This window comes from Zootoca vivipara, chromosome 9 (assembly GCF_963506605.1).
Source record: "Zootoca vivipara chromosome 9, rZooViv1.1, whole genome shotgun sequence".
Classification (NCBI taxonomy): Eukaryota; Metazoa; Chordata; class Lepidosauria; order Squamata; family Lacertidae; genus Zootoca; species Zootoca vivipara.
The window spans coordinates 39,692,801-39,704,866 of NC_083284.1; the positions used below are offsets into that span (position 1 = coordinate 39,692,801).

General features: G+C 37.9%; 1 protein-coding gene across 5 annotated transcripts in view; it reads right to left on the reverse strand.

The window, feature by feature from the left end:
- FBXW7 (F-box and WD repeat domain containing 7) overlaps window positions 1-12,066 on the reverse strand; it is a 126,082-nt gene that overhangs the window by 33,963 nt on the left and 80,053 nt on the right. For all 5 annotated transcript variants that reach the window (XM_035114052.2, XM_035114050.2, XM_035114048.2 and 2 more), the window contains 2 exons: window positions 10,283-10,365; window positions 6,912-7,053 (listed from right to left, as the gene is read on the reverse strand). In XM_035114052.2, the coding sequence (XP_034969943.1) occupies window positions 6,912-7,053; window positions 10,283-10,365 (225 nt within the window). The remainder of the gene's footprint in view (window positions 1-6,911; window positions 7,054-10,282; window positions 10,366-12,066) is intronic.

The window sequence follows — 12,066 nt, forward strand, 5'->3', positions numbered from 1 at the left end:
AAAACTAGTAAATAAAACTCCACGCATGTTAAGATATGTTAATACAGCATTATCCTAAACATTAATTTTCATGTGTTACATATAATTCCAGTTTCTAATTATTCTGTGAATTATGGCTATAAACCTAAACCACTGTCTAGATCAGCAAACTTCTACTGTACTCTCATAGGAATGCCTTTCAAAGGCCAAGATTGGTTCCACCAGTGCATCCACACAAAAGGGATATCGCCATCGCCTTTCTCTCCTAGTAAGTAGCAGTGACACCAATGCCAGGAGGCTGTTACTACAGCTCTGCCTCACTGGCTGAGCCACTATATTACTTCATATTAATGCATTTATACAATCAAAACCGGCACACAAGACAAAATACTCCCTGAACAATTAACATAGCTATCAAACTCCCAAGCAGAATGTGCAAGAATGGTATAAATGAAATTTCTACATCTGTTTTATGACAAAATGTATATATTCCTGACCCAAAAGTTGTCATAATTTGCTGTACGTTGTCATTTTTACGTCACACAGATTATGATTGTAATTAATGAGGGATCGGATGAATATGTTGGAAATGGACACAAATGAATCAGAATTAAACAGAAGCACAAAAGCTGAAATGGCATTACATGAAAATACCTGTGAATTTACCTTTACCTGCTTCATATTACTTTTCAAAGAAAGGTTAAATTCACAGAACCAGCATGTCAAAACTGAGGGGGGCGGACCTGAATCTAGAAACAATCTATAATAGCTGTTAATAATATATCTTTAATACTACAGAAACTGAGGCAAAATCTGAAAGTATAACTTAGTATACTTAGTATAACTTACTATCCTAAGGGTACAATCCCATCTTTTCCACAATATAATGCTAAATAGAAAAAAAAACTCTGGGAGAGAAATTATATCCCCATAACCTCGGACTTTAAGAAAGCAATGTCCATTTCTTCAGCTTTCTAAACTAACTAAAGGAATAAGCATAATATAGTTTCATATTATCAGTTAGAAAGATTTACTCCTGGGACATCACTCACGTTGTCTTTCATTTTAAGGAAATAAACTGAAAATCAGTTGCAAAATCTAAAGAGAAAATGTGTTTCTTGCCAAATATTATTATTTCTGTTGTGGCAAGCAATCTTAGGATAAATATTACTTTAGTTCAAGTGAAAAACAACATATTTGTATGCAGTGATGTAGCGTCTATAACTGCTCTGAGTGACATCATATCTCCAAAATTGCTCAGGCTACATCGGGCACAGTTGTCACTAAGTGTATAGTGTATAGCCTTTAAAACCAGTAATACTATTTGAAGTAAGAGAAAGTGCAATTGTATGGCAGGTGGAAAAAATGTTTAATATTGGTATTTAACTGAGAAGCAATTTCAACCAACCCCATCCTTGCATATAGTTCTAATATTCAACACCCATTCAAGGCCTGAATTTCTTTTCCTACTGTACCACTCACAAAACATGCACATGTACCACTGATAATATTGTTTTGATGCAGACGAGCGTCAATCTGAAGGTAAGTATTTCATAGTTCATGGTCACACAAAGTATTATTTCTTTCTGAAGAATCTAACTCCTCACTACTTTTATTTTCTGATGTATGGAAGAATATGCTAAAGAACAATAATTTTGTATACTGCAAAAACCATGTAATCAATCATTAGGATAAACTTTCAGGAGACCTCCAGAGACTTTTATGATTCATTGTGATAAGTCATTATGTTGAATGGGGACTGATGGGAAGGAGTCAAACTTCTTATACAACTACATCGAGAATTTGGGAATTTACAGTACTTGTATTTCATAGAATCATAGAAACGTAGAGTTGGAAAGGACCCTGAGGGTCATCTAGTCCAACCCCCTGCAATGCAGGGATCTTTCCTGGGGGGAAATGACTGATTTGTAAAAGCAAACATAAAAAATAATTTAGGATAGGAGAAAATTATAAACCTGATGTGTGTGCTTACAAATCTTTAATCTCTGTACTTAACCATATATAAGATATTTTAAAAAATTGGTAGGGCTTAATTTGTAGTTAGAAGCATAAGGTACATAAAATGTGAACTGACTGGGATGAAGATCTGCCTTGCAAATAAAACTGATACTGAAACATTAAATAGGGAGAATTATGAGGCTCGAATTGATAGATGCTAAAACTAACTTTAATAAAATGGATGTGAAATATAATCTAAGCATACAGTTTACCATTGGTAAGAAGTGCTTGTACAGTTAAGGCTAAAGCTTTTTCTTTTCCCTGACCTTCCACTTACTGTGTTCCACTTACTGTGTGTACAGAACAACTTCTCCTTCCTGTTTTAACCTCCACATGCTCCCAAATCTGCTTGATGGTTTTTCCCAACCAGCGGAGCATATTTGGAAGGCATATAGAATACGACCTTAAGTCCATCAAACTCTATCCCAATTTATTTCAAAACATTTTTAAAGGGCTAATGTGGTAATATGGAAATTCAGGTTAAGAATAAAAAGCACATTGGCATACTTAACCAAGTTCAATTCTACCAATATTATCTGTACTGTTCACAGTTTAACCAGAGGTTATGCACAAGCATTCTAAACTTTAATCAGTGCTATTGCGATTTTAAATTGTCTCTTCAGGGATATAATTAAGAAGAGCATTTTGAAGAAAGAAAGTGCTTATTTTATATGCATTCTTAGGAAGAAGCAGTGTTTCATGAAACCACCAGAACACTAGGGGAAACAGTGTATGAACAGAACACTGAAGCTTCCTACACAAGATCCACAACAAGCGGATCCTTAAGTGGGAGAAGAAGGACTGCATCATATCCAGAGATGTGCATATTGAACTCAAGAATAATTCAAACTCAGGACACAGGAAGTGATAAATATGCAACAAGGAAATGGAATTCTGTGACTCAAATACACTAAACAAATTAAAACACAGGACCAATTATGAAACTCTGCCCTATTTTTCTCCCATCCCACTTGTGCCAATTTTTTCCTCCATTTTATTAGTCATGGGGAGCGGCAGGAAGCTACATTTGGCAGTAATGCTGTGTCCTCAATCACTAGAATTTACACTCAGATATTTATTTGGCTCCTGAGATTTCATCACATATTGCCCACAATGTTTCAAGCAAATATTGACCTTCTGAAACACACCAAAAACTCAGCAACCTGAATTTCCAAGTGCTAGATTTTCCACTCATTCTGCACACCTGCCGAATCATGGAAGACACAAAGTCCCAACAATATTCAATCTTTTTTTGTTGTTCTTTAATGTCAGAGTTCACTGTCTGTATCTGTGCCTTCTCAGGGTTTGTGTGGATATCAAGCAACATTTACTGCTGCTTATTCTATCCACATGCTAGACGCAAGATAACCTTAATAGTCTAACCATGCTTATGATCACAGTCATTGCTTTCCAAAGGTTCATGCTACCTATTAACTGGTGGTAATATTTTATAATGCACGCTTAATGAATAGATCTTGTAGATCAGGCATGTCCAACAGGTAGATCGTGATCTACCGGTAGATCACTGGACGTCTGCAGTAGATCACTGGTAGATCATTGGGTCCCCTCAAAGAAGCTGAACAACTGTGGCTCCCCTAAAAAAAGCTCAACATTTTACCTCCTCCCTGAAAAAACTCAACAACATTGACCCCCCCAAAAATGGACCTTCCTCCTTCCTAAAAAAAAAAAGCTAAACAACCCCAAAAGGGGGTAGATCACTGCCAGTTTTTAACTGTGAGTAGATCACAGTTTCTTGGGAGTTGGCCACCCCTGTTATAGATCTATCTTGTAGAATAGATCAATGGGATCCCCCCCCAAGAACATCAGACTGTGGGCATTCATCCCAACATTCCCTTCAATAATCTAGCCAGGTCTTACTGAAGGTGCATCTCTAGAACTGGTACACTTTGAAATCACTCCCCACCATGCTAAAGCTGATAGTAAAACTAAACTGCATTGATCTATTGTTAGAAATGATCAGTAGTGGGCTCTCCCACCTACAGAAGTAGGGAGACAAATCCAATGTAGCGCTATGACAACTGTTTCTTCAGCAAAAAGCATTTCATCAGGTGTGCTCTTCTGGAAGTTTTCTGGACCCTTCCCTACACAGCCAATCTGGATAGGGGTGGGAGTGTGTGGCGGGGAGGAGATAGGAAAGGGGGAAGCCCCATTTTGCTAGAGGAAGTCCTTGTGCAGGCTTCCAGTAGCAGGACTTGTTTACTGAATCTGGTCTCTGAGCTTTAGAAAATGTAACTTAATTAATGGTATTGAATCAGAAGTTGGGATTTATACTTTCACTCCACTTCCAATCACAACCAATTTAACATCAAATTTGTCTTAATAAGAAATCCACATCTAAATAATGAGGCTCTTAATCTCAGGGTTGTGGGTTTGAGCCCCATGTTGGGCAAGAGAGTCCTGCATTGTAGGGGGTTAGACTAGATGACCCTCATGGTTGCTTCCAACTCTACAATACTGTAATTCTATGCCTAAAACAGCTGAAACCAATGGAAAGGTAGATCAGCTTAATTAAAGTTAATTGAAATACAAATCAGCCTGCTTAAAACAATTGTGAAGATAAAACACTCTCTCTGAACTTAAGATGAAAGGCTGGGTTCAAAGGTTTAAAAAAGAACATGAATCTAAAGAATCTTGAAATGTTCAAAACCCTAGTCTAGATGATGCATTCCTACATTGTAGAGTTGGATCCACTAGCATGAAGCTTCTTCTGCTCTTAGAAGAGCTGTTTCCAGCTTAGTTGTAGAGTCCTGCTATAGGAAGTTGTCCCAGTTCAGGAAGTGTGCAAATTCTTGTGTGGGACTTTGAACAAACTCATTCCCAAGACCATTCTTAATAATAATAATAATAATAATAATAATAATAATAATTCATTATTTATACCCCGCCCATCTGGCTGGGTTCCCCCAGCCACTCTGGGCGGCTTCCAACAAAACATTAAAATACAGAAATCCATCAAACATTAAAAGCTTCCCTAAACAGGGCTGCCTTAAGATGCCTTCTAAAGGTCTGTAAATTGTTGTTCTCTTTGACCTCTTGTGGGAGGGCGTTCCACAGGGTGGGTGCCACCACCGAGAAGGCCCTCTGCCTGGTTCCCTGCAACTTGGCCTCTCGTAGCGAGGGAACCGCCAGAAGGCCCTCGGCACTGGACCTCAGTGTCCGGGTAGAACAATGGGGGTGGAGACGCTCCTTCAGGTATACTGGACCGAGGCCGTTTAGGCCCACTAACCTTACTACGTAGCCTGTAATTTCATTATTCACACTGTAAACATAAGCCTTGATATACTCTGACCCTGCACTGTGTGAAATATTCCACTTCCTCTGCATTAGTGCCATCCCATGAACTCTTGCACATGTTGTCTTACTACTCATGGGTCTTTGAATCTGGCCCAGGTCTATTTGTAACAAAACGTATCTCGACATTGGGTTGCAGCCATTGCTGTGTGAGTGTGATGTCATTAACACAAGGCCGTCTTCCCCATTCTTTTTCCTCAGTGAAACCCCACTCTTCCTTTCCACTGAAATATCTATGTTATGGGCTGGAGAACTTTCAAGTTGCATATGGCATGGGAGCTGGGGTGGGAGGGAGAAATAGCCCTAAGATCAGGCAGAAGCACCCTGAGTAAGTGGCAAGCTGCAAACACAAGGGACATCTGCTTAATATTGGTCAATTGCCCCTCCCAGTTCAGCTCCCAATGCCGCGTTCCAGGTCTTTCCTGGATGTCTCTTGGCCCTCAGAAGAGGCTGTAGTGGAAAGAGAGGATGAAAATGCATTCTCATGCAAGCAGATATAGCCAGGCTCACACAGTGTTGGATACAAGCCATTGTGCTGATTATTTGTTTGCTCAACCTATCACGTCACTCCTTCAAATAAAGGATAAAGTTTATTTGACTACATAAATGTATAATTGGGAAAAACAAATGGATTTCAAATGTTTGTTTTTCAGTAGCAAGAACTGATTTGATGCATTCTGACAATAATTTGCTAACTAAACAATATTGACTATGAAGGGCTTTATTAAACAACACATTTTACCCAAAAGATTGCTAGAAAGTTTACTGCTGGAGATATAGTATTCACATTAAATCTAAGAAATTGATTGCTGATCATAATGGCAGTAATTTCTAGTGCTGACTCATTTCTCTTTTTTATAATGTTTTAGAAGTAGTTTTCATTTTATAGATCTCTATAAACATGCTATATTTCTGGTTATTTAATTTAGCTTTGCAGATATATATTAAGTTTGTTTATACTGTGGCGCAGAACTGGAAAGCTGTAGACAGCGGGTTGAGTTACTACAGTTACATAGCATTAATTTCTACCGGTGAATACCATTTTATTTTACAGTTTTTAACCCAGTACACATTTTAGAGTTACGGTATGGAAGGCTCTTTTCTGTTTCTCATTAAAAACGCTCTTTTAAAGAGATGAAAAAACAATGGGAAAATTCCATTCCCGTCCAAAATTAAGAGCACTAAAACATAGTCTACTCAATATTTTGCTTTTCATTTTTTAAAATTATAATAAATCCCAAGAAAGCCTACCTTTACACACCTTATGTTTAAAAATTCTTTGTTCTTTAAAGCAGCAAGATATATAACATGTTGCGTTAGAAAAGTACTGTTTGTTATTAAAAGGGGAGTACTGTACTGTAACAGGCTACAGTAACAGGCTACAGTTATTCTAACATAGGCATACCCAAACTCGGCCCTCCAGAAGTTTTGGGACTACAACTCCCATCATCCCTAACTAACAGGACCAGTGGTCAGGGATGATGGGAATCGTAGTCCCAAAACATCTGGAGGGCCGAGTTTGGGGGTGCCTGTTCTAACATAATGCTTTCTCAGTTCACAACAAGCTCTTCAAAATAAGTCAAACTCGAAATGTTGTTCACCTGAAACATTTTCAGCCATTCTTGAAGTCCTGTTGGCGGCTGGATGGATGTAATTCGGCGCCGTTGCTGTCCTTGCCCATTGGCTGCTCTCAGATCTCCAAAAGTAGTAGGTGTTGCTGAGCAAGGCACAAGCCCAGTAGTACTGAAGCAAAAAAAAAGGCCAATGTAGTTCTCAGAAACATTTAATTCATTTAATTATACTATTAGCACACTGGTCACCAGTTATTGAGGCAAATCTCATTACTATATGAACAGGTATTTCCAAATCTCATGTGTTTTACTATTTTGGGTTTATTTGGGGCAATTGCCTATATATCGGAAGCAAACAAGAGGTAAAGAGGTTTTCTTCACTAGGGCTGGCTGGATAGGTTTTGCTGAGGCAGAGCACCAAATAGCAACCCCCCACCCCCAAGTAAAAGTGCATAGTACCCAAGGCTGTGAAGTTATTTTGGAACAAGGCAGAAAACCTTACAAGTGCTGTTCCTCCTCCACAGCAGAAAAGTCATGAATTAAATAGCTATTTGCTGCCCTTTCAATTCATCCAAGTTTAATTGCCTGAGGTAACCACCCCACTCTGCCTAATGGCAGGGCCCAGACCCAAACCTCACAATGGGAGGTGCTAATCTAAGGGCTATAACCTGGGATCCACTTTAGGTGCATCAAAGTGTTTGCAGTCACCCATAAGTACATTTGATATTTTCTTTGACGTTCAGACTACTGTGTCATAGGACAAACTATTTCGAACCCCCTTGATGCCCATGTTTAAAAGTAAAGCATAGTGAGCTGCATTGAAGAAATGCAAGCCTATAGATATCTTGGCACACTGAACTAGTTGGGACAGTTTTTTGGATCATGACCACAGTGTCATTCCCTTTAATATTAAACAGGTGGTGAATGCCAACTGAAACTAAGCCAAAAAAGAGGCTGAGAAAGGGGAGGAAGTTATCAGCATTCTCAGGCGAAAGTAAACATTTAGATACAACCCTTCTCTTTTAAAATCGTAAGATGGTAATCCTTCTCCAATGGTCTGAGCATGCCCAGTAGTGGTGGAATGTTGAGTATCCATGAAAAAGAAAAATGCACCACTCAAGAGGGAAATTAGTGGAATGTCCTACTTTACATGTTACATGTATGTTAAGGGGGGGAGGCATAGCTGGCAGGCAGGATTTTGAGTAGAAGGTGGAAATAGACCAACCTTTGGTTGCAAGTCCCACTTATGAATAATCAAGTGTGAAATTGGTCACCTGGCTCTCCAAAACTGTGTCTGAGTTAACTACGTCTGGCATGAGTTGCGGGCCCCATTGAGCACCCTTGCAGGACAGCATGTTGGGAGAGGGACAACGTAACTAACTTTGTTTTGCTGTTTGCAACCTCTAACCCTGCATGGGGCTACCTACTGGCTCTGGTGCATATGCAACTAACACCACACTGTTGAACCTCCTGTTCAACTTTCCTCTCTGAGGATGTAAGCAGAGTCAAGAGTAAGGAGATGAAACAGCATACTCCTCTTATCTTCTATGACCCGTCACACTTGGTTGTGAAGACTGTGTCCAACAAAAGGGGGCTAGTGAAAGGGAAGTGGAGAGGGAAAGATGGATCCGCTCAGAGCACCTTACCCAAGGGCCTCCCAAAACCTCAAGCTGGGATTGCAGTCACCCCTTATCTGTTAGCAGTATGTCTAAAGAATTTCTGGTTTGGGTATTCCAAAAGTTTTATTTATTTTGTAATATTTCTAGTTTTATCTATATAAATGTTGAATGCTTTCCCACTAGTAGCCTTTGGTTACAAGGTTTGGGACTTTCATTTACAACATGTCGTAGATATTTGAATATTTTGAACAGGGTAACTCTAGTCAGTTGAGACACATTTGCTTTTTATACATATTTCACTAGACACCTAGGATTATTGTATGTTTCTAAATTGTAAGAAGCATGTGCTTCAATGTAATTATAAGTCAAACACTGACACTTTGCTTCCCTGGGTTTGCCAAAACAGCAAATACTACATGACTGCAAATTTGCATAAATTTGGTGTATACCTAACAAAACACTGATTGAAGTACCATGGATGTGAGATTTTCCAGGTTCAGCATATCTAATTTGAAGGATTTCAGAAATCAGTGCTAAGAAAGGCCAGCATCTGAGGCCTTGAAGTGTCATTGCTAGTCAGAGAAGTAGACAAACGGGGCCTAGGTAGAGAAATAATCTGGAACTCAGTATAAAGTATAATTCAAAGGCATTATTTTAGCATTTTATTTCACAACCTTTTTGCAGGCAGAATAAGGCTCATAAAACTAATTAGTTTAGAACAATTTTCTAAAAACAGGGATGACACATTTACACAATTGAAAACATAACCATTTCATCAATGAGGGGCACAGCTGTTATCTGATGAGCACAGATTAAATAAACTGGTTTAATTTAGGTAAAGAACTATCCTTGAAGGCATTTCTGAGTTCACAAATGTAAGATACTTATATAAAATGAACTCCAAAGTTAATTCAAATCTAAATAACTATGAGCGAGTTAATAGTGATGTTGTCTTCAAAAACATTGTGTTTTATGTTGGCTTTTTCAGGATTTTTTTTTAAAAAAACATGAATTAGGGAAGGATTTATTAGCTAGAAATGCACTAGCAAGCATTCTGTATGCAAACCTCTTTATGCAAACTTCTACAATTAATCAAATATCTGCATAGCATTTCCCCTGTTTTTCTTTTTTACACAATTCAACAATGGTAGACCTATAAATCTGATAAAAAAATTATATAAATGAATATATTTTAATTCATAATGAAGAATTTGAAAGGAAGATTAAAACTGAACAGCAGATAAATTGCCTATGGAAAGCAATCTTTTAAAACAAGAAAGTTTCACAATGCTGCAGATTTGAACAAGCTCAAATGCAAGAGGTAGTTGTTATGGCAACTACCAAGTACTGTAGTGAAGTCGAGTTGTATGCATCCCTGGTACTGAAATTCCTAACCAAGGAGAGTTGTTAAATTGACATGCCTGCCTATGATAAATGTACATCTCTTTAATTTATAAATGGAACTCCATGTTGTGGAGAGGTTATTATTCAATGTGACTCAGGAATTATCATGTTGTTGTGTGCAAGAATGTTGTGATTAACACCAAATGATTTTGTTGTTTCTATAGTCCAACTTGATGCCTATCCCAATCAGCAAGTTTCCCTTCACTGGGTAGATGTGGGGAAGAAAAATATTAGAGTCCTTTGAAGCCACTTCAGCAATTTGAAGCAAGTGAGGTACTTATGAATGTAGATAATTCACTCAGATTTGTTTTGTGGTATGACCATGCAAGAGGTGCCTGGGCAGGAAGTACAGGCTGACCTGTCATTGCATTAAATTACCTTGTGTATTCTGAGACTTTGCAGGGTTTTTTTCCCAGTGAGAAAGAACGGACCTCGGAGCCATGGTCCAACTTTCTCTTCATCTACAAAATGGGATAAGGAACAAAAAAAATTGTGTTAGTTTGGCAGCATAAATGAGGCCTTTTTGCCTGTACCTATCAATATTTTCTTAATATCAGCCTGTGCAACCTGCATTTTAAACTAATAAAACATAAATTATTCCAATGACCCAGCTTTTCTACAACCCTTTGCAGCATAATCACTTGGCAGCTAGAATTTACCCTGCTGCATTATGATTTGCATTATGATTTGTTTCCACACATTTATTCATCTCAATTAGTTATTAAATGATTCAGTTCATTAGCTGTACAAAAAAATTACTCTGCACATTCTTTGGAATGATAGGTATAAATGCTAAAATAACATCAAATTGAATGAGATATTCTTTGATAAACACTTAAAACCACAGATAAGAAACATTATACGAAAGTGAAAAAGTACATAAAACTACTACCTTTGGGCAGTCCCTTACATTTTTATCACTAGTGTCATTAGGATGCCCTTAGGACAAGTAGCTTTGTGCGATATGGCAAGATTACTGTGTGTGTGTGTGTAGTGTTGCATTGTCAACCACAGAGAAGTTTATCAAAGTTACCAACACTTATAAATCAAGTAATCTTTTAACTACAAATGTTTAGACTGGAAATTGAAAGAAGCAAACAAAAAGATTTGCAAAGTGAAACACATCCAAAAGCAAACTTTTTAGGTTTGACAAGATGCAGCAGTAGCAATTCGACACCTATGCTGGCTAAACAGTATGTAATATACATGTGCTTTTGCCCAGATTTATACCTGGTTGTTTTCCTTAATATGGCAGCTATTTAAAATGACTGGTTTCATACCAGTTGTTGGCAGCTAAAATCAAATATACACTACCATGCAAATGCATTTTCCCATTCCCATTTTTTTTTTAAAATGGACATTCACTATGTGTTGTGGCTGTTTGCTGACACCGAAGATACATTAGAATCATTCAAGATACCAAAGTGCATTTTCACTAAGGAAATAAGCATTCTCTTAATTCTGTACTTATATTTTTACGCTTATGAATTGTGCTTTATTTTTAAACAAGCTTTCCATTTAAATTGTGATGCTTATCTATTTCACTTGAGCAATAATGGAAACACTCCTCTTGTGCTCAGCCTTATTTGTGAGCCTGTGCCTCACATGGGACAATACACAGCATGCACCACACAGAACCAAAAAGCCTTCTCCACCAGCAACCTTTTTTCAGAGCAAGGCTGAGGATAATGGAGACCATATTTTTATCCATGTACAGGAGGATGTCTGAAGACCCTTGGAAAGCACTTCCCATATTTAGAAAAAGACATCGATTTATTATAACCAAATTGCAGCTCCAGAAATGGGGGTTCATATACTAGATGCTTTTAACCTCCATTAAAAATTAAACTGATTCTCCCCTAGGGGATATTATGATATTCTAGCAGTAATATTTCTTGTTTCCGGCTACGAAATGATTTATTTTACTTCAGCAAACAAATGTTAGGAATATGAATTATAACACTTAACTCCTACTCAGAACACAACTTCATTTTCTCAAAAGCATGGGATACATTCTAGACAACAGGCAGTTATCCAAGGATGCAACCAAACTCCTGTTTTCTTAATATTTGTAGGAAACTTTTTCCATCCCTTTTAAGCTCCAACTGTTTTAGGTACAGCACTGGGAAACCTGCAAAAGCTTAGCACTTGGCACTCTATGA